This window comes from Mus caroli, chromosome 19 (genome assembly GCF_900094665.2).
Source record: "Mus caroli chromosome 19, CAROLI_EIJ_v1.1, whole genome shotgun sequence".
Classification (NCBI taxonomy): Eukaryota; Metazoa; Chordata; class Mammalia; order Rodentia; family Muridae; genus Mus; species Mus caroli.
In genome coordinates this window covers 7,879,878-7,906,333 of record NC_034588.1, presented here as the reverse complement: position 1 = coordinate 7,906,333, position 26,456 = coordinate 7,879,878, and the positions used below count along the sequence as shown (strand labels likewise).

The 26,456-nt window shown below is 48.8% G+C and overlaps 2 protein-coding genes and 1 long non-coding RNA gene across 5 annotated transcripts in view; 2 read left to right on the top strand and 1 right to left on the bottom strand.

Annotated features, from left to right (window-relative positions):
• The window catches only part of LOC110285914 (pepsin A-5), a 10,794-nt gene extending 5,970 nt beyond the window's left edge, over nt 1-4,824 (top strand). Inside the window, exons 6-9 of the mRNA XM_021152393.1 lie at nt 972-1,088; nt 2,993-3,137; nt 3,212-3,310; nt 4,520-4,824. Coding sequence (XP_021008052.1) covers nt 972-1,088; nt 2,993-3,137; nt 3,212-3,310; nt 4,520-4,672 — 514 coding nt within the window. The 3' untranslated portion in view covers nt 4,673-4,824. The remainder of the gene's footprint in view (nt 1-971; nt 1,089-2,992; nt 3,138-3,211; nt 3,311-4,519) is intronic.
• A 3,722-nt stretch (nt 4,825-8,546) lies between these two features.
• The window catches only part of Vwce (von Willebrand factor C and EGF domains), a 32,323-nt gene continuing 14,413 nt past the window's right edge, over nt 8,547-26,456 (bottom strand). For 2 of the 3 annotated variants that reach the window (XM_021151552.1, XM_029472602.1), the window contains 11 exons: nt 25,786-25,868; nt 23,590-23,677; nt 21,181-21,266; nt 19,813-19,930; nt 18,716-18,801; nt 17,446-17,542; nt 16,038-16,120; nt 14,606-14,696; nt 14,447-14,529; nt 14,074-14,137; nt 8,547-9,655 (listed from right to left, as the gene is read on the bottom strand). In XM_021151552.1, coding sequence (XP_021007211.1) covers nt 9,045-9,655; nt 14,074-14,137; nt 14,447-14,529; nt 14,606-14,696; nt 16,038-16,120; nt 17,446-17,542; nt 18,716-18,801; nt 19,813-19,930; nt 21,181-21,266; nt 23,590-23,677; nt 25,786-25,868 — 1,490 coding nt within the window. In that variant the 3' untranslated portion in view covers nt 8,547-9,044. The remainder of the gene's footprint in view (nt 9,656-14,073; nt 14,138-14,446; nt 14,530-14,605; nt 14,697-16,037; nt 16,121-17,445; nt 17,543-18,715; nt 18,802-19,812; nt 19,931-21,180; nt 21,267-23,589; nt 23,678-25,785; nt 25,869-26,456) is intronic. The other variant, XM_021151554.1, reaches the window with a different exon arrangement.
• The window catches only part of LOC110285413, a 2,899-nt gene continuing 2,685 nt past the window's right edge, over nt 26,243-26,456 (top strand). The window contains exon 1 of the long non-coding RNA XR_002377055.1: nt 26,243-26,360. This is a non-coding gene — a long non-coding RNA (uncharacterized LOC110285413). The remainder of the gene's footprint in view (nt 26,361-26,456) is intronic.

Below are 26,456 nucleotides of genomic sequence, written 5' to 3'. Positions count from 1 at the left end.
TGTCTGTGTGTGTCTGTGCCTGTCTGTGTCTGTGCCTGCCTATGCCTATGCCTGTGCCTGTGCCTGTGCCTGTGTGTGTCTGTGTGTGTCTGTGTTTGTCTGTGTCTGTGCCTGTCTGTGTCTGTGCCTGCCTGTGCCTGTGCCTGTGCCTGTGTGTGTCTGTGTGTGTCTGTATCTGTGTCTGTGTCTATGTCTGTGTGTGTGTGTGGCTCTAGGCTCTTCAGGAACCTGAGTCCTTGGAATCCCAGAGCTCTAGCATGACCAAGCAGCTCTAGCATTGAGCAAGTGGTTCAGTTTTTCTCTGTGCCTTGGGAATCTTGAGTCTGCTCCACAATGATCCCTTCAACCACTTCCTATTAAACACCTGCTAAGTACTGAGTGCCACTCTGTATACAGTCTGTGTGAGGATACACAAAACGGGGTGGGGGTGGGGGTGTACAGAAGACAAGAAGGCAGTAAACAAAGGAAAAGCAACCTCAGCTAGTAACTGTGTCTGTGACAGCAATATATCAGGCAGAGAGAACCAATAGGCCTGAGGTGGGGGCAGGGCTCCCTGCGATGAAGCTGATGCAGTGTGAGCTAGAAAGCACATCCTTAGCCACCCTAGGCCTCAGTGTTCTAGAGAACGACAATCTAGGCAGGTGGACGTCACACCCTTCTAGATGCAACCATAAAGCTGCTCTGGTTTCCAGAGGGGTCCAAGTGCCTCACAGAATGACGTGGTGTCCAGAGTCCAGCTCTGTAGCCAGTTATCCACATTTGCCTCTCACGAGCTGTGTAACTGACCTGGAGCAGATACATGGCCCTTCTTGCCTTAACTTCCCTGCCCACGAATAATGGACCTCCTAAGGAGGGCTGCTGGGCAGGGTGTGGCTGAGTACACCAGAGCCACTGAGCAGTGCTGGTGGGGGTCAGGCATGCTGATCTGTCTCCACTGGGTGTTAAGCCCTTCCTCCTCTTCTTCCCTTCAGCAAGGATGAAAAGGGCAGCATGCTGATGCTAGGTGGAGTGGATCCCTCCTACTACCATGGAGAGCTTCACTGGGTACCAGTGTCCAAGCCCAGCTACTGGCAATTAGCTGTGGATAGGTAAGCCACATGCCTGATTCTTGCCCCTGGATACTACCTCCAACATGTACACACACACACACACACACACACACACACACACACACACACGGTGTAACATAGACCTATGTCCATATATGACAGCATCTACACATTCGATCACACACAAGGTTACTGACATGTACTGACACATGGAGTCACGAGACAGTCACACAGAAACACACCTGCACATGACATGCACAGTCATGGAGACACACATACAGTGCCACATACTGATACACACAGACACCCATTCTCTGACACCATAGACACACCCCTGGAAGCCACACCCTGTAATCCCTCAAGGTCGCCTCAGCAGAACCTCAGCCAGAGAAAGTCAGGCCTGGATCTCGAATGCTAACTGAAGGACAGGGCACCTACAGACCTGGATCGGCAGGAGTCTCTGGAAAAGGCCTGTGTAGAGTGGGATGGGTGGGAAGTATGGTCTGAAAACCCTAAAGTGAGATTCGGGCCAGGGGTTGGTGTTCTACCAGACTGAACAGAGGCATCATGAGTGAGCACAGTCCTAGGTGTGCCCAGGACTTGGGGCTTCCTGTCCAAATCAGGTTAAGTCCTGGGCCCACAGTAAGATTATCACCCCAGAGAACAGACAGAAGGAGATGCAAGCCTCTGCTGACCTGAAAGTCACCAGTACATGTCTCAGCCAGGCAGCAGGCTAAGGGTAGGAACAGAGAACCGGGTATCTGGGAGCCTAGAACATCTGGGCATAAGGAGAGCCACCAATCCATGTCTCAGCCAGGCACCAGGCTAGGGGCAGAAGTAGAGAACCGGGTACCTAGGAACCTGAAACACCTGAACACAGGAGGCTAAAACCTGAGCAGACTCTGCAGAGTCACCAGACAGAAGCTTAAGCATCCTTCAGAGACACCAGCAGCCTGGCCATCTGTGTGGGCTTCCTGGGGGTTGCCTAGGCAGGAGTATCCACACAGAGGCAGTCTACTAGAGAGATGGCTTCTTCTGCAGCAAATAGTTGCCCTTCTCCCTGCTGTGGAGTGTCTGATGCCCACAGGCGTCTATCTTCATTCCTACGCTGTGGAATTGGTCAGGCACAAGTGTCCCTTGTTCCTTGTTCATTTCATTCCTCAGTTCATACATATACACACATACACACACACACACTTGCTGAGCATTGTTGTATGAGGTGCCTGAGGAAGGCACTTAGTGACTGTTCTGTCTAGTAGTGCATATATGGGTACACAACTGCTTGCTAGAAATGAGTAAAGGAACCAAGAGAGGGACTGCATTGAATCTGCAGCTGGAAAGGGTGTCAGATAGACTGGAACTTGGGAGATGATGAGAAACCAGCCAGGCACAGGGTAATGGGCAGAAGGCCCTGAGGCTAGAAACAACTCAGTGCACTCTGTTACTGAAGGGCGGTGCTGGGGGGGATACAGCGCAGTTGGTAGGATGCTTGCCTAGCGTGTGGGAAAGCCTGGCTCTGATCCCCAGCATCAGACAAACCAGGTGTGGCAAAGGCACACTGATTAGCCCAGCACTTGACAAGCAAAGGCAGGAGGGTCAGAAGTGTAAGGTCATCCTTGACTAGAAATGAGTCTGAGGCCAGCCTGGGCTATGAAAGACCTTGTCTCAAAACAAAGGAAGAAACAAACAGAAAGGAAAGCTAAATATGGTGGTGTCGCCCTGTAGTCCCAGCTTCTGCGGAGGCTGGAGCAGAGGGGTCCTCTGAGCTCAGACACTGGAGATCAGCTCAGTAAGAACCTTTAGTGTAAACAAATAAATCAGAAAGGGTAAAGCGACCATGCAGGAGGGCGGGTGTGAAGAGCTGACTGGCTGTTTAAAGTCAGGGAAGGGGAGTGTGTTACTGTATGGTAATCCTGGTGTCCACTTTGGCCCCTGCCTCTCAGCATCTCCATGAATGGGCAGATCATTGCCTGTGATGGTGGCTGCCAGGGTATTATGGACACAGGAACCTCCTTGCTGACCGGCCCCCGAAGCTCCATCCTTAACATCCAGAATCTCATTGGTGCCAAGGCTTCTGGTGATGGCGAGGTAAAAGGTCATATGGGAGGGCCACTCTGGGTTTTCCACACAGCACTAACCTCCAGCCAACCCCTCTTTGACAGTACTTCCTCAAGTGTGACACCATCAACACCCTGCCTGATATTGTCTTCACCATCGGCAGTGTTACCTACCCAGTGCCAGCCAGTGCCTACATCCGAAAGGTGAGGAATTCGGCAGTGGGGATGCTGTTTACCAGGTTTGGGTTTCTATGGGAGAGGAAGGCGCACCCTGGTGGTGAGGATGTGCAATTACAGGTGCTGCTGATCCCACCAACAGAGGAAGCAGGGCCCACACAACCATCTTCAAAATCCAGTGTGGCAATTCTTCCTCCTCCCATAAATATTGAGGGACCAGCAGGGCATGGTGGCACCACTCTGTTTCCCAGGATGCAGAGGAAAGATGAGGGTAGCTTGAATTGCAGGGTGGTCTAGATGACCTCATGTAAATAGGACCTGGTGGCCCATGCAGGGACTGCTAGGTGGATCTGCAGGTAAGGGACATGGAGGACAGTGTGCCAGCAGGCAAATGGATGGAACTAGAAAACATCATCCTGAGTGAGGTAACCCAGACCTAAAAAGGCATGCACGGTATGTACTTACTTATACACAGGTATTAGCCATAAAGCACAGGGTTACCATGCTACAATCTACAGGCCCAAAGGAGCTAAGTAACAAGGGTGGATCCTTGAATCTCACTGAGAAGGGAAAATGAAATAGTCATCGGAGGTGGATGGAGGGAGGGAACTGGATGGGAGAGGGGTAGGGAGGGCCATGGATGGGCATGGAGATTAGATATGGGGAAAGCTGGGGAGAGAGGACAGAAGAGAGTGGACAGAAATCAGTGGCTGTGGGGGAGGGGGCTCTCTAGGATGTGCCAGAGACCTGCGATAGGGCAGGCTCCAGGGAGTCTATGAGGGCGACTCTAGTGGAGACTCCTAGGAGTGTGGGTGAGGGAGTGGGATGGGGTAGGGGGTGGGGTGTAGGGGGGACACAACATACCCCCACCCCACCCCCACCCCCACTATCCCAGCCTGGGTTCTTATCCCAGCCATGCAAGCCACTTCTGCAGCAGCCAGAAAGAACCATACAGCTCCATGAAAGGAGGACACAAAGTGAAGTGGCAGGACTGGGGGTGTAGCTCAGTTGGTAGAATGCTTGCCTAGAATACAGGAAGCCCTGAGGTTGGTCCCCAGCACTGCATTAACTGGGCATGGTATGCACACACCTGCATTCCTCACCCTCGGGAGGCTGAGGTAGAAAGATCAGAAATTCAAGGTCACATAGGGAGTGTGAAGACACCCCAGCTCAAAAGGAAGGAAGGAAGAAGCTGAAAAACCGGCTGCTGAGCTCATTGTCGCCCTTCTTTTCCAGGATCGGTCACACAATTGCAGGAGCAACTTTGAGGAGGGCATGGATGACCCATCAGACCCTGAGATGTGGGTGCTGGGGGATGTCTTCCTGAGGCTGTATTTCACAGTGTTTGATCGGGCAAATAACAGGATTGGTCTGGCTCCTGCTGCATGAGTGTTGAGCCTCCTTCAGGGAATGGCCTGGCATGCCCCTCAACACGGGCTAAGTGCACACAGGGCATTTCATCCAGGGAGCTGATCCCAGGCTATGGGGAGCTCTGCAAAGCCCTGTTCTGTGTAAGGAATAAAGACTGCATTTACAAAGCCACTGATACTAACGTCTGCTCTTTCTCTCTCTCTCTCTTCCTCTTCTCCCTCTCCCTCCCCCTTCCCCTTCTTCCTTCCCCTCCCCCTCCCCCTACCTCTCCCCCTCCCCCTACCTCTGGGTTAATGAGATATGTTGGAATTGGATATTTGGTTTGGTTTAGTTTTTGAGTCAAGGTCTCTCACTCTGTAGCTCAGGCTAGCCTAGAACTCACTATTGTAGGTAGCCTGGGGAGATCTCAAACTTTCAGCCTGCCTCCCGTCTCAGTCTCCAGAACGTTGGAAAGCATAACTCCACCACGAAGTCTCCACGGTAAGAGAAGCCGAGTCCAACCAGCATAAACGAAGAGAAAGACTTTAGGACTGACTCGAGGCAGGTGCAGAAGAGAACAGCCATGCGTGAAAGCCAACATGTGTGTGCCCTCCTCTCTTCCTTTGATTCCCCGCCTCTCAGCTTCTTCCTGTTGTACCTTAGGTCAACGATTTCGCTCCTGCCAGCGCCAGGACTTCACATTCAAACGGATCTGATCAGGAAAGACTTAGATGATTGAAAAAAAAATCCTAGCATAGCAAGAGGACCCTTGGTTGATCCACCTGGAGTGGAGTGTCCATCCTGGACCAAAAATCTTGGGCAGAGGAGAAAGAGATTCTGTGATTGGCTCTGCTTGGTCAGAGGTCTCGTCTGTGACCTGGAGGTAGATTGGCAGTTTCCTTTAGAACCATGGGGTTGGGATAAGGAGTAGTCACTGATAAAAGTGGTACCCAACTGTGCTTTCCAGGTTACAGAGGAAAGATAAGGGTAGCTTGAATTGCAGGGTGGTCTAGATGGCCTCATGTAAATAGGACCTGGTGGCCCATGCAGGGACAGCTAGATGGATCTGCAGGTAAATGACATGGAGGACAGTGTGCCAGCAGGCAAATGGATGGAACTAGAAAACATCATCCTGAGTGAGGTAACCCAGACCTAAAAAGACATGCATGGTATGTACTCACTAATAAGTGGGTATCAGCCATAAAGGATAGGATGTTCTAGATGGATAAGAAGGTTTGAGCTGACTCTTGCAGTGTCTATCACCCTCCTCACTCAGAACGATGCTTAAAGTATAATTAAAAACAGTTTTGGATGTTGGGCCTAGTGGCACAGGCCAAGAATCCCAGCACCTGGAGAGGCTGAGGCAGGAGGATCCATACGCTTGAAGCCTGCCTGGGCTACATAGTGAGTTCAAGGCCTGCACGGGTAACTTAATGATAACCTGTCTCCAGCCAAGAGGTAAAAGAGGAGCTGGAGAGATGGCTTGGCTTACTGTTCTATCAGAGGACCAGAATTCAGATCCCAGCACATAAACAACTGAATTCCACCTCCAAGGGCTTTGATACCCACTTCTGGCCTCCATTAATACACACACACACACACACACACACATTAAACCTTTAAAAACAAGGGTATAAGGAGGACTGGGTCTGTAGCTCAGTGGTAGAACACTTGCCTGGGATATAAGCAAAGCACCAGGTTCAGTCCCCAGTCCCTGTTCCAAATAAAGAAAAAGGTTGTTAGTTTCTTGAGGCGACAGCTATTAGAACACCTGATTTGGACTGTCAACCTTTGACACAATTATGGGATAGAGAGTTGGCCCAGCATTTAAGAGCCCTTGTTGCTCTTGCAGAGGACCTGGGTTTGGTTCCCAGCACCCACATGATAGCTCACAACCATCTGTTAACTCTAATTCCTGAAGATCCAATATCTTCCTCTGACCTCTGTGGGCACCGTGTATGTACATGGTGTATATACACACAGGCAAATAAATAAATAAATCTTTTTAAAAAAATCGTTTAAAGGGGGCTGGCGAGATGGCTCAGTGGGTAAGAACACTGACTGCTCTTCCAAAGGTCCTGAGTTCAAATCCCAGCAACCACATGGTGGCTCACAACCACCTGAAATGAGATCTGACGCCCTCTTCTGGTGTGTCTGAAGACAGCTACAGTGTACTTATGTATAATGATAAATAAATCTTTGGGCCAGATGGAGCAGGGACTGAGCGAGCAGAGGTCCTAAAATTTAATTTCCAACAGCCACATGAAGGCTTACAACCATCTGTATAGCTACTGTGTACTCATATACATAAAATAAATAAATCTTTAAAAAAGTTTTAAAAATATATTTTTAAAACAAAAGAGCGTATGTTTGGTTTGAGATGGCTTTTCCCACAGGCCCAGGATGGGCAGAGAACAGAAGGAGCAAGAAGAGTAAAGTCACAGTCAGAGCCCGTTTCATCACACTGCAAAAGCTGCTGCTGCTGCTGCTGCTGCATCACTCATGCATCCCATCGTCACATGGCAGGGCTGTGGTGCACCCTGGGGAGAGGCCTCCCTGGGAGCTGGCCTTGGAGTCACAGAAAGGAACAGGTACCGGGAAGACTAAACAAAACCAAGAGGTCTGACACTGAAAGACACTGAGGTGGGGGAGGAAGGGCTTCCAAGCCGCACACAGTGTGCATAAAGGCTACAAGACCCAAAAGGACCACCTGGTCCCGTGTCCTACCTCCCTATGATGGTCCCAGAAGCCATCTGTTCTTTGCCCCTATATATCACTTCCAGTGTCCCTCCCTGTGACAGCAGGTGGTCATCACAGGAAAAATGAGTTGTTATCCTGTATTCTTATGTGAAGATGGTGAATTAATCATATACGACCTTCGGAGCACAGCCTGACACACAGCCAGACGGACAGTGATACTCAGTGGACAGCAGGGGTTCCAGAGAAGACAGTTCTCCGGGGACTTTTATTCTACTTTTCTTAGTCCTCATGACTCCCGTCCCCCTGCCCCCGTGGCCAATGCTAAGATAATGGGGGAAGTTAAACATCTTTGCTTGGCTTTGGGTGTTGTTTGGGGGGAGGGATGTTTGTTGTGGGAGGTAGTGGTGTTATTTTTGAAACAGGGTCTCTCTACAGAACCCTGGCTATCCTTGAACTCACTACATAGACCAGGCTGGCCTAGTACTCATAGAGATCAGCCTGCTTCTGCCTCCCAACCTAGGCATTAAAGGTATGTACCATTATACCCAGTCTTGTTTTTTGTTTTTCTAGATATGATATCATGTAGCCCAGGGTGGCCTTGACCTCCTGACCACCCGACCTCAGCATCCCCAGTTCTGCAGTGACAGGTATGAGCCACCATGCCTTAGCTAACATTACTTTACGAAAGATAAAGGTCTCTAATAGATCTACTAGAACTTCCCTGAGTTCTTTCTGAACTGAATGGCTTTTCATAGAAAGTGATGGGTGCGGATCAGCTGAGTGCTGACACCTGCTGGCCACTGTGGGTGCTACACACAAACACTTGGGCAGGTACCCTACTGTCCTATAACCTCCCTGCCTTTAGACCTATTAATCCCACTGTGACAAATATATTTATTTGCTTGTTTATTAGCTATAAATTATTTGTTGATTTTCTCAGGGAATTTACATATAACAACCCCCACCCCCACCCAGATTCTAAAAGCAGGGAATTAGAAGGGGGAAGGGCATCTACTGCTGTAAAAGTGCTAAGTGTGGGCTACGCAGAAAGCAAAACGGAGCAAGCTCTGCCCTCCCTCACCTGTCCCTGCCCCCGCCTTCACTGGCCTCTGACATCCCTACTTCACACCCTAAAGTGCACTTGTCTTCTGAGCACCTGCTCCCCACCCCACCCCACCCCCCACCCTGGACTGTGAACTTGTGAGGAGAGAGGTTTAGCAGTCCAGTGTTTAAATTAGGCATGGGGACATAACACATGCTCTGAACACATCTTGACATGAGTATTACATGAAATCAGTGTTGAAAACAAAGCATAATGACAGAGATAACAGACAAGTCCAAAAACACTTCTAGGATGGATGTCATATAACGTCAATGTCAAGAGTATGCGCTGATGGGATCACCCGAGGCATGGCTCCGCCTGAGTGAGGGTGGACATTGCTGACTTAGTGTGCCAGGGCCACAGGAACCAACACAGACAATGGCAGGGGCCAAACAGAAACATAGGTTCTCACAATTCTGGAGACTGAAAGTCCAAAGACAGGAGGTGTTTGGGTTATTTCTTCTGGTGCCTCTCTCCTTGATTGATAGATGAACCATCTTATTCTAAGGTCTTCTCTGAACACCCCACCAGTTTTACCCCTGTGGTCACACACATTCGAGGCCATGAGCCGAGAGCTCTATCTGGCATGTCCCAGGCATTGTGATCCACTCAGATAGTAGAGTTCTCCTTCTTTGAGGTGTCAGTTGTGGACTGTTGGGGAACAGGGTTGGGGGTGTCCAGGAGAGCTGCAGAGAGTCTTTGAGAGCTCAAGGAAGTGGTGAGGGTCTCTGAGAGGTCAGCATCAGTCATTGAAGGTGTTTCTGCCTCAGTCAAGGGGGTGGCAGAGAGAAGCCACTGGAATGCTGTCCGAGTCCCAAAGGTTGAAGAAGAGCTTTCTGGAGTGACAGGTGACAAAGGAGTCCCTGGAATGGCTGGAGGTAGAGTGGACAGTCTAGGAGAGACAGGTGACCCTGCTGAGGGCTCAGGGGGCTGGGAGGCTCTGGGCTTCCCAAGAGATACGGCCTCTGGCTCCAACAGGAGTGAGGCTGAGGTCTGGGCTATGGGAGGGCTTGGGGATGCAGACTGTACATTAGACAGGTTTGTTCTTAAAAGCCACTGCAGGAGGTGAACCATGGGTCTTGCAGGTGATGCCGATGGCGGCCCCGGGCAGGAGCTACAGTTAACAGGGACTTCAGTGTCTCCACGGGCGTTTCGTGCAGCTTTGGCAAGTTCTCCATGAGGGGATGGTTGCTGCTTTTCTTCTAGAGGAAACACAGAATCTGGACAGAGGTGGGAAAACAGTCACAAGGATCCCCCTAGTTGAAGTGAGCCATTCTGGGGATAGATGCCATACTCTATCCTCAGAGGGGACTCAGCACAACTGGTAGGGACCATTGTGAGCTGCCTCCAACATCCATGGATAGAAGGCTAGAAAGAGACCATGGATGGAAGAAGGCAGCTCACCAAAGCGGCCCTCCCAGGACCTTGCGCTGTGACTTTTGGGAAGCACATGGCTCAGCATGCTTCTCTTTGGGTCTTAGTTTCCCCACATAGAGGAGTGCCAGGGGCAAAGGATACAGAAAGAGTCAACGCTGGGCCTGTTTTCCCACTTGCAAAATGGGCGTCCCAACAGGCTGAGAGCCAGAAGCAGGACCGCACAGGATGACTTAACCTAAGCCCTCAGGCCAGTGGGCATCAGTGACAGGTCACCTGGGGCCACTGATAACTACAGATGGATATTACTCTACTGTGGCATATTGCTAGTGGGAGAAATTGGTGTGTGGAGTCAGAAAACAGAGGAACACTGCATGTTCCATTCAATTGCTATCCAACCTAACGCTATCCAAAAATATTCACTCTATTAAGAAAAAAAAAATCAGTATTCCATATGATTTAGGCTAGCCTCGAACTCACTGGACAGCCAAGGATGACTTAAAATTTTTTTCTTTTCTTTTTTTTTTCTTTTCTTTTTTTTTTTTTTTTTTTTTTTTTGAGACACGATCTCTCTATGTAACCTTGGCTGTCCTAGAACTTGAAAGGAAAATTATTGGCTCAGGACCCCAAGACCAAGTTCTCAGCACAAAGGAGTTTTGTTTTGTTTTGTTTTGTTTTGTTTTGTTTTGTTTTGTTTTGTTTTGTTTGTTTTTTGCCCAAGAGGAACAGTGGGCAGGCAATAAGAGACAAAGATGGGAAAAAGAGGATGAGAAAAAAAGGGGAAGGGAACAAGGGAGAGGGGAAAGAGGTTTTTGTCCTGGAGGTCAAAGGACTGCCTCTGGATAGAGAGGAGACAGACTTGGCATATAGGAAAATGACTGTTTATAAAAGGAGACGGGAAACCCCATGCTAGGATAGGGTGTTTAATTTTAATTGGGCGTGTTAATTAGTTGGGTCAAGGTGGGCTTTTGACTGCTGGGCTTTCCTACTTTAATAGCTGGGTCTTGGTAGTCAGCCTCAGTAGGAGGAATTGGCCAGATAAGGGAACAGACCTTAGCGGTTAGCCTGGGGAAGGTAGTCTAATGATTTTCAGCAAGCCAGAGGGACCTGAGGAAAAAGAGGAAGCCTGCCAGAGCCATGCTTGCCACACTCAAGCTGGCTAGAGTCCCTTCAGAACTTAGTATGTTGATCAGGCTGGCCTTGAACTCACAGAGCTCTTGCCTGCTGAGATTAAGGGCTTGTGCCACCTAGCCCAGCAGACCTGAACTTTTAGATCCTCCCACCCTAGGACAATAGGCAAGCATCACTACACCTAATTTTTGTGGTACTGGGAACTGATCCAGGGCTTCGTGTACACAAGACAAGTGCAATGAACTAGGTTCAATCCCAGGGGCACCGAATGAATAACAGTCCCAGCCTACCACCTCTCGAGTTGTAAGGATGTGCTTCACAGGGGCAAAGGAGAAAGAAACATTAAGAAAGGGTCACCTGAGGGGTGGTAGATGCCACTGTGCATATGCCTTAAGTATGTGAACTAACTGGGTGATATGTGAATTGTGTCTGAAGAAAATTATTTTTATTGCATTGCATATGTGTGTATTTGTGGGCCTCTGTGAGTGTGTGCATGTGTGTGTGTGTGTGCGCACACGTGCGCACGCGTGCTACAGCATACTTGTGGAAATCAGGACAAATTTCAAGACACCAGAGGAGAGGGCATCTACTTCCCTCAGGTGAAGCTTTCCTAATGTCCATCTCTCCTTTGCTTTCCACCAGGTCTTTTCTTTATGCTTAGCTTCTTTTCCCCCTGTGACCACACCCTTACATATGTTCTGGAGACCACACTTGCATCATCAAGCTTTGAAGCAAATGCCTTATCTCAACCGTCCCTTCTGGGTTTTGGTGGTGGTGGTGGTTTTTTGGGTTTGGGATTAAAAAGTGCATTATCACTGCTGCCACCACCACCCAGCTTCTTTGTATTATTTTTAAGTCATCAGATGGAAGCAATTCCCGTTCTCTTTGGATGAAACACTGGCATTCCATTTATTTATTTATTTATTTATTTATTTATTTAATGTATAAGTGCTCGATCTGCATATAGACCTGCATGCCAGAAGAGGGCATCAGATCCTAGTCAGATGGTTGTGAGCCACTGTGTGGTTGCTAGGAACTGAACTTAGGACCTCTGAAAGAGTGGCCAGTGCTCTTAACCACTGAGCCATCTCTCCAGCCTGGTGGTATTTCCTTTTACAGAGAGCTATGAGTCGGGGGAACAGGGTGTGGTGAGCAGCGCTGAGACAGTGTCTCTGGGAAAAGAGTTTGGCTCAGCATGTGTCCTCTTTGGGTCTTAGTTTTCACCCATGGAGGAGTGCCAGAGAGCAAAGGATAAGAAAAGAACGGGTCTAGTACCACCAACTAGAAACTCCCTCCCCCGGGCTCTGCAACCCCATCTGGAAAACAGAGATAAGACCCTTGTGCCCAAGCACTCTGGCTGAGTTGCTCGTGTTACAGGCAAATGCTTAGTGGCTGTCTGGTGTGCTGGCAACAGTTTCTGGAAGCCTGAGGGATGATATAGCTATCCATTGTAGAGGAGCCTATGCTGGCTAAAAGGAATCTGGATTCTCTAAGTTCCCAGGGGTCCTCAGGACTGTTCCCAGTTCTCTACTTTCCCAGAGCAGACAAGATCTTGAAGAGCCCTTGGAAGGCCAAAGATGTAAAATAGTCATCTCCTGGCTGGAGCGATGGCTCAGCGGGTAAGAGCACCGACTGCTCTTCCAGAGGTTCCGAGTTCAAATCCCAACCACCACATGGGGGCTCACAACTATCTGTAATGGGATCTGAGGCCCTGTTCTAGTGTGTCTGAAGACAGCTACAGTATATTCATATAAATAAAAATAAATAAATCTAAAAAAAAAAAAAAAAGCCAAGCATTGGTGGCGCACACCTTTAATCCCAGCACTTGGGAGGCAGAGACAGTCGGATTTCTGAATTCAAGGTCAGCCTGGTCTACAGAGTGAGTTCCAGGACAGCCAGGGCTACACAGAGAAACCCTGTCTCGAAAAGAAAAAGAAAAAGAAAGAAAGAAAAAGAAAAAAAGTATTAAAAAAAAAAAAAGACACTTCCCAGGAAGCAATGTTAGCCATAAGACAGTGGGAAAATCCACCATCTTTCTGAATGTTAAAAGCATACAAAGAAAACACATCTGTGCACTGAGTAAACTGGAAAAATTAGAATTCTGAAAGTTTTGGAGACCATCCTGACACAGCCCACAAGATTTGAAAAAATAAAAGTTGACCCAGAATTTTCCACATGAGGTACATTACAGGTGTATGGAAGGAAGGGAAAGAAAAGAAGAAAGGAAAGAAAGGTGGCCTGGGGAGATAAGAATACGAGGAATGAAAGAAAGAAGGGAGGGATGAGGAAGTGGGCGTGAGATAGAAAAATCAGACCAAGAGAAGAGGGGAGTCCCTCCTTAACCAACATTTTGTTTTCTGCCACTTCATGATCAATTACCATGATCAACTGCTGTTTTCAGAAATAAACAACTCATATTAAATTGTGTGCTATTATGTGTAGCATGGTGGTACATCCCATCCCATCCTGCCCTGTCCAACCTGTGACTCACACTTTGTCCAGTACATCCATATGTCTGTGCTACCAGTTGGTTAGTCAGCTAGGAGCCTCTCTGTTGTTGGTTTGACAGTGCTATTATATAGGGCTCAGTCCCATCCACACTTTCAAACACATTTGAGGTCTTACAGATAATGGGGGGCCTTCCTGGATAACCAGCTGTGGTCCACATCAAGACTTCAGAGCTATACAACAGATCCCTGGGTCCTGTTTGTAACTGTGCAATAAAGAACCACGTGGATCAGTCAAGTCTGGTGGCACATGACTCAGCACTCGAAAAACTGAAGCAGGAGGATTGCTTAAACCAAGAATTTAAGGGCAGCCTCAGCAACAAAAACCTCCTGTCTCAAAAGAAGGGTGAGGGATGGATGAAGCTGGGGATGGTTCAGGGTGCGGCACTAACCGGGCCTCTGGTTCGGGAGTCTGAACTTGATCCATAGCACCACACACAGGCAAAAAAGGAGGAGGGTGGATAGAGGGGTCAGTCAACACAACACCTTGTGTTACTTCCTAATAAACAGCTCAGAACTAGCAGCCCACCAAGCCTGGGCTCCCTGGTAGCCCGTCTAAGGCCTATGTTTCTGACAAGATTTGCAGTGGAAGATGACAAGAAAGCTCAGGGTCAGGGCTTGCTTACCTGGGCAGGAGGGGTCAGTACAGATTGGCCGGCAGGGGACCGTCTCACAGCTCACCTCTCCCAGCTGAAGAAGCAGAAAGACACCCGTGAAGAAACCCAGAGGATCCCAACAACCAGTAGCAGAGCTCTCTAGGGCCTTTGGTGCCAATAGTGGGCAGAAAAGTATTGTTGGGTAGAGGCCCAAACACCTGGGCCCTGGTCTGAATGACAGACAATGCCAGCAAGGTACCTTCATCTAAACTTCCAAAGAAGGATGAGTGGCCAGAGACAAGGGTACTTTGACGGTTCATGAAATGTGAACAGCAGAAAGATGGGCAGATTAGCTCAGAGTCCCATGTGTGACAGGCAGCCCCAGGCCCTTAGGCCAGCTCACCTGGCAGATGCACCGGGTACAGGGCTCATCATCCAAGGTAAACACCTGACCATTCGCCACCTTTCTCCCTTCGAAGTTACAGTCTACAGAGACAGAGATGGGACGATGAGACCCAGGTCCACTTGGGAGACTTGGGCACTGGTGGCTTCTCCCACTCACCGTGGCATACAGGGCAGCACTCGCCATCCGGGTGGAAGGGGTAGGTACAGGTGATGGGACAGTCCACAGGTGAACAGGCCACCGAGCCCAGCTGTAGAACATAGACCACACATGGCCCCCTCACTGAGGACAGCTAATACGGTGCTAGGGAAGGCATGGGGTACACAGCAAAGCGGACCCATCTAGACAGCAGCATTAGCCATCCATGGTGGGATGGGGATAAAGGGGTGACACTTTCTCAGTTAGGGTCCTTCCTCACCTCTCAAGAACAAGGCCTGACTTTATCCAAGAGGACCCCTGACAATAGTGACCCACTGGACAAACGTAGAATTATCCAGAAAAGCTCAGCAGCAAAAAGAACAAAACAAAACAAAAACAAAAACCGAGGGAGAGAGCTGAGGTGCAGCTCAGTGGTACACTCCCCTCAGTTCCATCTCCAGCATCATTTAAAAAAAGAAGAGGAGGGCTGAAGAGATGACTCAGCAGTTAAGAACACTGGCTGTTCTTCCAGAGGTCCTGAGTTCAATTCCCAGCAACCACATGGTGGCTCACAACCATCTGTAATGGGATCTGATGCCCTCTTCTGGTGTGTCTGAAGACAGCTATGGTGTATTCACATACATAAAATAAATAAGTCTTTTAAAAAATAAGTAACAAATCAATAAATTTTTAAAAAAAGAAGGAAGGAAGGAAGAAAGGAAGGAAGGAAAGAAGGAAGGAAGGAAGGAAGGAAGGAAGGAAGGAAGGAAGGAAGGAAGGAAGGAAGGAAGGAAGGAAGGAACTGAGGAGAAAGCACTCAGAAGCAACATTTCCCAAAGCACGTGACAGAGAATATACAGGGCCAGTGGGCAACGTGTCACTCAGAGGTCAAAGAGATGTTTACCCTGCATTTCTCAATCCATGTGTTGACCTTGTTGTCTTTCACACATAACTGGGGCTGAGGCTCACTGACATCCCAAAGACATACTTCCACAGCAGCTCCCACCGAGCATTAACTATATCAGCTCGGTAAGCAATGAGACTGTGTCCTTTATTTTCCAATGAAAATTCAGTGTGCACTACTAACCATCTTTTTTTAGACTAAGAGGTGGGTTGGCTCTGGGGTGCAAGTGTGGCTCCAGGAGCATGTATACTAAGGCTCAGTGCCTAGCCCTTTAACTAGCCATGAAGTCAGGAGCAAAGGACTTGGTCTCTGCTGGCTAGTTCTCTCATGAGCCACCGTGAGATTCATTGAGCTCTGCAACCCAGAAGCAGAGATATTGAATCAGCCAGTGTTTTCAAATGATTCCCTGATCCTGGCTAAAGAACCCTGCTGGACAGGCAGCAGGGAGACAAGCGGCAGGGAGATGGTTTCCATCAGGACCAGGGGTGACCCTTGTCTGGATTTCAGGAGCTGATGCTGGGGATTGGGATCAGGTTGGGTGGTGCATACCAGGCAGATGCAGCTCAGACAGGGGTCGAGCACTGACGGGAACGTTTCGTTGTTGTAGAAGATTCTACCTGTGTAGGTGCAGCCTGCCAAACAGAGCATGTGGTGAGCAGGAGCCAGAAGGGTGCCTGGCCAGGGCAAAGGTTGAAAGTTTATCTGCATAGCAAAGGTCAGGCCCAGCACCTCCCCAGGCAGCTCAGAGGTTAGGTAAGTGGTAACCGGTGCTGGCTGCTTTCTGTGGCTGGATTGAGCAAGGGCATTGCAGAGTCTTGCTTCAGTGTCTTTGTAACATGGGATGGGGGTGTCACTGAGGACCTTGGGGGTAAGACAGGCAGATGGCCCATGAGGCTAAGGTGGTGCTGGAGACACACAAGGTTTCTGTCCCTCTCTAGTTAGTGAACAACAAACCTCATCTGTCCAGACCTGACCCATCCCCCACCACAACCACCCCTGCCCAGTCCCTGTTATGGTTCATATCCCTAAGCCCTGATGTCACCAAAGATTCTGCGTAAATGAGATCACTTTGATGAAACTGTTAAGTACAAAAGCACACGGTGGCACAAGCCTGTGAACAATGCCAATATCAAGAGCTGAGGCAGGAGCATGGAATTCCAGAACAGCTTTGGGTAAAAAGCAGATTCTAGGCCATGCAGGCTTACATAGTGAAACCTTGACTCAAAAAGAAAAAAAAAATAGTATGTATACATATATATAATAAAATCAAGTGAGACGGTAGGAAAATATCTTAACATTTATTTTATCTGTTTTGTTGTTGTTTGTCTGTAGTCAGAGTGCCAGGGATAGCACCCAGACTCTCATACACCCTGAGCAAGCACTCTCCCACTGAGCTACTACCCTTAACATAATACCGTTGATATTATTTTATCTCATCTTATCTTTTGAGACTGAGTCTTGCTATCTGGCCCAGGCTTGATCCTCCTGCCTCTTTCTCCCAAGTCCTAGGGTTTCAGGCATGTGCCAACAAGCCCAGCCCTTATCAAAAGCTGTGCATGTCAAAAACAGAGATGGGCCTTTTTAAAATTATGACGTTATGGCTTTTCTATGACAAACTTAATTTTTAAATTGTAGAAAAGGTAAAAATTACTATGGAAAAAAATCTAGCCTTATTTGTGCTTCCTCTCACTGGCCCAGTTTTCCATGTCTGGTTTCTTTGTCACCCCATGAGGACTGTGACCTCTGGGTTTGCATATGTGAGTCCAGCATAGAGGCCCTGCCTCAGGCCAGCCACTTTACTTCTCTGGACTGTGGGTGGTGTGCTGGTGGCCTGGAGAGTGAGTGAGATTAGATTCCAGAGGTGCTCAGTGCCACAGGGCCTGAGGCAAGGCAGACAGGGACTCCAGGAGCCCTGACAATGGCTTCATAGGGTGACATGGGGCCTGGCCCTGATTACCTGCTGAACAGTCAGGACAGCACTGTCCAGGAATCCGGATGGGGTGCGGGCAAGAGTCCACGCAGTCTGTCCTCTTGCAGCTCACAGAGCCATCTGCCTGAAGGAGGAAGAAACATCACCAAGACTTGGGACAGCAGGGCCTGCTGCTTCTCCACACCACAGGAAAGACAAAGCCACCCACTGTCCAAAGCTTGCCTTAGGCTTGCCCTCAAGGATATTAGGATGAGGCTGTGGTGTGGCTGGTCCTCCCCACCCCTCCCCCATGACAATGAAGGCCAGCTGCTTAGCACAGGTGACGCTTAGCACAGGAAGGTTTCTCAAGTGCGGGAAGTCAGAGCTGGGTTTTTTTGTTTTGTTTTGTTTTTTTGTTTTTTTGTTTTTTTGCCTTGTCTGCTTCCTATCCTATCCCTCAGCAGCAGCCAAGGCCATACCATCACCCCCTCCACATTCTTCTCAGCATTTCCCTGGAACCCTGGCTCACCCCAAACCTATGGAGAACAATAAAATCCTATTTTTATAGAAAACTATTCCACCGGAAATGCCTATTTCAGAAGACCAAAATGCCATATGAGGTTTCCCTCTCTTTTCCTCCCCCTCTTCTTAAGAATTCAAACGTTTATGGCCTTTTATTTCACTCTCTTGTAAAATGAGGGCCGGGATCAGTCACAAAGGTGGGGATCAGCAAAGGGTGGCTTCTACTCTCTCCTCTCCCTGCAGCGAACTCATGCCGCTCAAGCTGGCTTCTCACAAAGCTCTCTAAATGTCAGTCATCTAGAGATGAAGATGTGGAGTCTGGAGTTCCTAATAATGTCCCCTCCCCACCTTACTTTGTTGGATAAATACAGCCTTCAGGGACCCAAATACTCAAAGTAGGAAGGGAAGCGCTATCCAGTTTCTTAATAAGCACCCCTATTTGACTTTAAACACACACTCTTATTTATCTGTGACAAAGTGCAGGTCAAGATGAAGCATCATATGACACAGAAAAGGCACACCAGCTACCTGAGCTAGCCACGCCCCAGGCCACCCTCTTGGAGGCCTCCTGAGGCCTCTGAGGCAGACCCTCATGGCAGCAGCTCCCTGCCCAAGCAGAGTCACCCACAGTATCTGCGGCAGTCACCAAGATCTTCTGTTCTCAGTCACCCACTGAGAGCAGAAGAAGTGTCTGCCTAGGAGGGAGACTGAGGCCAGGCTGCCAGCGCCCCCGCCTCTGAGGGAGGCAGACAGGACAGCCCAGGAAAGCAGCTGAAGGCGAGCAGGTGTCATTCACCTGGCAGACGCATAACTCACAGGGGTCACCAGGCGACCAGATCTGTCCGATCGGAAACTCAACCCCGTTGTCGTCCAGAGAGCAGCCTGGCAGGAGAGAGCGCAAAAGGAAGCGATGCTTAGCAGAGAGCCAGGATGTAGCTCCGTGGTGAGGGAGGCATGCTCAATGGACCACAACAGCACAAAAACAAACAAGCAAACAAACAAAAACCACAATAGGCAGGAATAACCATCACCGCCCAGCCCCCCAGGACCACAGCACTGCACTTCTAAAGATGAAACCCCAAGCTCACAGGCATACACACCACACAAACCACACAGACAAGTGTGTGCTTAACATGTGTGCATACTTTTAAAGCTGGGTGTGGTTGCACACTCCTTTAATCCCAACACTCAGGAGGCAGAGCGAGACAGGAGGATCTCTGTAGAGTCCAAACTGGTCTACATAGTGAGTTCCAGGCCAGCCAGTGCTACACAGTGAGCTCCGGCTCAAAAAATAAATGTATGCAAACTTTTACACAAAGTTAACAGACACACAAACACACACATTCCCCAAAAATGACCGATACTCGGTCACATACTTAAGGAACACACAAGCTTACGCTGACAAAACAAACCCAGATATACACAAAATACAAATGTGTATTTGCATATATGCAAATGAACACGCACATATATACACAAGCGCAGCACACTCACAGATACACTCACAGACCACAGAGTTGCACACACTTACACAATCAAACACAGACATTCACTTGCACAAAAACATATGCATCAAATTGCACACGCATCACAGGGAACTGGCACAAACACCGAGAGATGTGCATTTGCAGGTATATCACATTAAAACATAAGCACATTCATACACAGATGTCATCCATACACCAACACTTAAAGGCATATACAGCTATACATACCTACAGGTACACTCATATAAGATACCCTTCGAAGCAAGGACGCACACAAAGTTATACCCTTATATAGTCACAGCTCACACAATGTTATATAAAACACATAGGCTCATATCATGAGTACACACCAGCAGTCCAAGCGCACTTGAGCCCTGTGTTGGGGGACCACATAGCTGCACCTCACCTGTGGTGGGTGCGGGTTCCCGACAGGTAAAACAGCACTGTCCTGGGCCCAGCAGCCACTCCTCTCGAGGGCACTCCAGCTCTGGACATGGTGTGAAGGAGCACTCCACCTCCCCATTCTGGAAGAGAGAGAAGAGCATGCATCAGCCCTGGGCCACTGAGGATTGAAGAGAAGGCTGGTTGGCAGCTATCCTCCAAACCCTCAAGTAAAAGTGGGGAGTTGAAAGAAGGTCCAGGGGTGTTCCTCCCGTCCTAGCTGGGTCTCTCCTGTCTCTCAGCCTCCCTCTTTTTTTTTTTTAAAGATTTATTTTATTAATATATGTAAGTACACTGTAGCTGTCTTCAGACATTCCAGAAGAGGAAGTCAGATCTTGTTGCGGATGGTTGTGAGCCACCATGTGGTTGCTGGGATTTGAACTCTGGACCTTCGGAAGAGCAGTCGGGTGCTCTTACCCACTGAGCCATCTCACCAGCCCCCTCAGCCTCCCTCTTAAACCTAGTTCCATCGAGACTCTCTCCTCCCTCCCTCCACTCCCATGCCTCTACTCCACAGCTAGGAAACGGCCAGGCATCATCCTCATCCTGCCATCCACCACTCCAAGCCTTAGCAGCTTAGCCTGGTCCACAGGTCTGCTGCTTGGGGACCCCTCCCACTTATCAGTCATAGATACTCTCCTGAGACAGCAAGAGTGCTTGGCCCCTTATGCCCAGACATGTCCAGTGTACAGCTGAGAGAGGTCAGCTCTTTCTCTAAACTAGCACTCTCTCCACAATGCAGAGTGGTCCATGGGATGAGCTGAAAAGAGTCTTCCCAGCATCCCCTCTGCCCTCTACTACTTCCCATTTCTCCTGAGGACACTCACAAGGTAGTAAATTACTGTCTAACAACCACCTCTTCCAGCCTGCTCCTAGGAGACACATTCCAGAAAAGCCCGCCTACCTCCAGGCTTCTCTGCTTCAACCGAGGGCACAGCACCCTCAGAATTTCACCTGACTGGTCCTAGTCACCTCTCAGGTCTCCACTGTCACTCTCTCCTCTCAATAAGGGTTCCTGTGCCCAGTCATGCCCACCTAGGCCAAAGGCTGCCAGTCAGAGGGGACAGGTGCTCTTCTGGGCTGAGGATGTAGGTTCCCAGATCACAGTAAGTGCTCTGCCAATACAGAGCTGAAGACAAATGATTGGATTTCATGGAAACTGTGGTAAGGCATGGGAGATCCCTCCAGAGACCACTGCTTCAATCTCTGCCCTTTGCTACACAGCAGGTTATCTTACCTCAAGCAAAGCATCCTGGGTAAATTCCTATGCTTCCCACCCAACTCTTTTCCCATCTTCCACTGAGTCAACAGGTGCCAGAACCTCACACCCTACCTGGCAGACACAGGTGGTACAGTCGTCACCACCCCCACTGAACACAGCCCCGTCCGTGTACCACCGGCCATGGAAATAGCATCTCCCTGCAGGAGACAAAGGCAGAAGGGCTCAGGGCTTTCCAGGTGGAGCAGCTAGAAGAGTGGACAGATGGGCAGGGAGGGGTGGGGCAGCTGCCCCTTGCAAGAACTCAGAGTAGTTGTTGACCTCCAAATCCCAGACCCCACACAGGTTACTACCTAAAAACCTACAAGAGAGGTCATTGCTCCAGAGGCAGAGGGAACCCCAACAGCCACAGTGTAAGAAGCTCAAGAGGAGCTGTGCCAGATACTGGACAAAGATAATCTGAAGGTCTTCCTTAGGGTAAAACCAGCCCCAAAGTCTGGAAAAGTGTCTATCAAGTCAGGGTTCAAGTCCCAGCTACACATCTCAGAGCTGATCAGGGCAAAATACACGACTCTCTTGAAGCGTCTGCCCTTCACTGTGCAAGGGAGCTGACAGTTCACACCTCACAGGTTTCACACTGACTGTAGGAAAAGAAAACGAGAAAAAACAAACAAACAAAAATAACCAAAGTCCAACATGATATCTCCTGCCTTCTATCCCAGCACTAGGGAGGTGGAGGCAGGTAGAACTCTATGAGTTTGAGGCCAGCCTGGTCTAATAGTGAGTTCCAGGACAGCCAGGGCTACATAGTAAGACCCTGTCCGTCACCCCCCCCCCAAAGAACAAAAACAATACAAAAAAAAAAAAAAAAGAAAGAAAGAAAATAAAAAATAACAGCCAGATGGTAGTGACACACAGCTTCAATTCCAGCATTTGGGCGGCAGAAGCAGGAGGATCTCTATGAGTTCAAGGTCAGCCTGGTTTACAGAGCAAATTCTAGGACAGCCAAGCCTACATGGAGAAATCCTGTCTGGAAAAACAACAAGAAAGGGGAAAAAAAAAAAAAGAATGTAATGTCTCAAGTTAGCCTGTATTCCTAGAGACGACAAGCTTGGGGCCTAATTAGGTTATAAAGGAAGTCCTTAGGCCAGCTCGGGCAGCTTAATGAGACCTTGTCTCAAAAGAAGAAGTATAAAATGGGCTGGGGATATAGCTCCGTGGTAAAGTACTCGCCTAGAGTGCACAGATCCTAGAGTTCAATCTCTAGTACTGTGGGGAAAAAGTTTAAAATTCATTTGTTGGGGGAGGGGCATGCTGTGACGATAAGAGGTCCACTTGCAGAAGTCAGTTCCCTCCTACCATACAGGTCCAGGGGTCAAACCCAGGTGGTTAGGTACTTTTACCAGCTAAGCCATCTCACTGCCTGCTTTGAAATCAGGCAAATTTGAGTTCGAGTTTGGCCCCATCCCCAGCTGCTGTGTGTCTCTAGGCAACGACTTAACTTCTCTGAATCTGTCTTTTCATTAAAAGACAGCAGTGAGCAGATTTCCCTCAAGGTGCCAGCTGCCCCAAACAGTAAGGGACACATGCTGGTGGAGAACATCCCCTCCCGCTGATGAGGTCACCATTAGACTTAACTTAGAAACAGGAAGGAAGGAAGAAAGTCGATGAGATTGGAGGAGATGTTAAGAGAAGTTGTCCTTCCAGGTGTGTGTGTGTGTGTGTGTTGGGGAGGGGGGGTTAAGACAAGTTGTCCTAGCCGGGCATGGTGGCGCACGCCTTTAATCCCAGCACTCGGGAGGCAGAGGCAGGCGGATTTCTGAGTTCGAGGCCAGCCTGGTCTACAAAGTGAGTTCCAGGACAGCCAGGGCTATACAGAGAAACCCTGTCTCGAAAAACCAAAAAAAAAAAAAAAAAGAAGACAAGTTGTCCTGCAAGTGAGAGCTTTGTTAGGGGAGTTATGAACCCTGCAGGCAAACAGGCAGGCCCTGGGGAGCAGAGTTCCAAAGAGACAAAGAGAGGCTTCCATTCTTCAGAAAGGAAGACTGTGTCCATTCTGAGGGAAGGGAGGATGTCCCACCCGACAAAGCAGCAGACTTAGTTAGTGAGTAGCTGTGTTAATAGTCAGGGGTCTGGCTGCTTCCACCCTGCAATCCCTGTGGGGCCTGGTTGCCCTGGTTAGCAGAAAGGCCTGAGATCCAAACAGTCATAGGATGCCATGTTCTTATGTCTTTGTGGGTTAAAAGAGACTCCTCCACACTCAGGGGCAGATCAATGTCAGGACTGGGCCCACAGCCCCTTTGCCTACACTCAAGATGTGATCTAGAGGCAGGGACAGCGGAAGGCCAAGCCATGAGCACAGTGTAGCCGAGGTGCACAGAGGAGACACTAAACATGAGTAGCTGAGATCTACCACCTCTCTAAGGCAGGAGGAGGTCGCCCCTCTCCTGCCTCAATACACACTCCAGAGGCATTTCTTCCCCCTCATACCCCAAACAACAAAATTCCCCAAGCGTCACCTACCTGGAACACAAGTACAGCAATCTGACTGTGGGGAAGCCTTGCAGGGACCAGGGGGACACTCGGGAGAGATACAAGAAACATTTCCAGCCTGAGGAGGCAAAAGATGGTGATGGGGACAAGGGTGGGACCAGGTTCACTGCCAACCATGCCTTTAATCCCAGCACGTAGGAGGCAGAGACAGGCAGATCTCTGTGAGCGTGAGGCTAGCCTGCTCTACATTGCAAGTTTCAGGCCAGACAGGGCTGCCTAATAAGACTTTATTCACAAAAATAAATAACTAAATAGATAGATAGATAGATAGATAGATAGATAGATAGATAGATAGATAGATAGATTAATAAACAAACAAGCAAGCAAATGCCAAGTTAGAAGCTGGAGAGATGAATCTGTGGTTAAAACCCTTTCTACTCCTAGAAGGAATAGGAGTTTGGTTCCCAGCACCCACATCAGGCAGCTCACAATAGCCTGTAACTCTAGTTCTAAGAGATCTGATACCAGTGTTGGAGAGATGGCTCAGGGGTTAAGAGCACTGACTGCTCTTCTAGAGGTCTTGAGGTCAATTCCCAGCAACCACATGGTGGCTCACAACCATCTGTAATAGGATCTGATGCCCTCTTCTGGTTTGTCTGAAGAAAGTGACTGTGTACTCATATAAATAGATCTTAGAGAGAGAGAGAGAGAGAGAGAGAGAGAGAGAGAGAGAGAGAGAGAGAGAGATGAGGGGGAGGAGAAGAGAAGGAGAAGGGAAAAGAGGAGGGAAGACGGGAGGAAGGTCCTCTCGGAGCACCTCTACACACACATCCACATATAAGTTAGTTGGGGAAATGGCTCAGCAGTGGAGAGCACTTCTTGCTCCTGCAGGAGAATCAGGTTCAGTCCCCAGCTCCCACAGTGTACCTCACAGCCATCTGTAACTCCAGTTCCAGGGTATTTAACACTCTGTTGTCTGGCCTCTGAGAGCACCAGGCACATAAGTAGTGCATAGACACACATGTGAGCAAAACACCCATACAAATAAAAACATATCAATAAATCTTTTTAAAATAAATAACTAAAATGTCAAAATAATAAAGTACTTTTCTTTCTTTGAAAAAGAGTCTCACTATGTAGCCCTACCTGTCCTGTCCTGGAACTCAACATGTAGACCAGGATGGCCTCAAACTCAAGAGATATGCTTGCCTGTCTTCCAAGTGCTGAGATTTGAGACATGTGCCACCATACCCAGTATACAATACATCTTTAAAAGTAATTTTTAAGTTAAAATTTAAAAAGTGTCCATCATTGGAACCATCTAGACCTGAGTTCCACTATCTATGCATCTCCTAACAAGACTTTCGGCAAAGGGACATCACATCTCCAGGATCTTCTAACATGGGTGGAGTCAGTGCCTGTCTTACCACATAAAATTGGGAAAGCGCACACAAATTTCTCTCCTCCTCATGCTTAACATACAGGAAGAGCTAGATGAATGCTACTGGCATTCTCTGTGTCTCCGATCACACACCACCCCATCAGCAACTGTGGCCAGCTCTGGAGCTGTGTTTAAAGGTAGCCAGAGCATGGCAGCAATGGTTGGTAGATAAAGCCTGTAACAGACCTCTGTTCAAACCCCAGCTCCACCAGCTCCCAGCCTCCGTCTTTGAATCTACAGATCCAGGACAGCATCGCCCACCCTGCATTTTCTGGGAGCCTCTGGTTAAGAAACAGGGGAAGGGCATCAAATCTGTGCCTGACACCCAGTGGGTGCCCAGAATTAAATTCACACAGGCAGCATCTGATACATGATTACTCTCCGAGGAGTGTAATCATGCCAGGAGCAAAACTACTCAAGAAGCCCAGGGCTTAATGAGGTTGCTCTCACCCAGATGTGGACACCTTTGTTGTGGTAGTAAATATTTTGCCTGTAGAAAACAGCCTCCCTGGGGAAGTTCCTGAGAGAGTTCTACCCTTCCCCTTCCCAAACAGATGGACCCTGTTCTGCCCTGGCTCTCGCATGCACAGCAGATACCCTCCACAGTCATTGGCCAGAGCTTGGATGCTTCCAATGACCTTCTCAAACTCAATAGTTTTAGATCCAAAGCCTTGCAGCAAGCTCCCTTCCAAGGAGAAGTTCATCTTCAACATCCAGTCTGTTCCCCTCCTTGACAACCCCCAAAGGTTAAGACAACATGCGGTGGTGAATCCCGGGTTGCTTACCAGACAGACACACACAGTACAGTTCTCCTCAGGAGGTGAAAACACGTCCCCTTCGGCTCGGATAGCACCACTGTGAAAGCAGCCTTTGAAAGACAAACAGGAGGTGGGGAACATCAGCCTCCTCAAAGGAGAGGAAACCAGGTCTCTACTCTTGCAGGCGTAATACTTCTGGAACATTCTCTCACCACCCTGGATGTGCCAGCAGTGGCAGACATAGGCCCCTTGAACTGGGTGGTCCTAGGACTGCTGGAAAACAGCACAGGACACAGATGCAAGAGTAGCTACAGTGGCTGTGAGGGTGTGCCTTGAAGTGTGTCCTGAGAAAGGGGCATTTCGTTCCCACCACACAGGAGACGCTATGTTCCGAACCTAGAGTTCTAGCTCCGTTTATCCAAGTAGCCCTGCCGGCATCACGATGCCTCTCTCTGTGACTCAGCTATTCTCACCATAAGAGGGAAATATCACTATGTAGCCAGCAGGAGACCTGAAAGGATCCAAAATCTCGGTAATAAAGAGAATTCAGCTCTTTCCTTCAGGGCCCCATACATAGGTGGAACATGGTAGAAAACTGAAATGTAACACAGCAATGTAGGCACTGCCTTGGCAGACCCTGGAAAGATTTTTGGTTTTGTTTTTGTTTTTTTTTTTGAATTTTTTTTTTAATTTTTTTT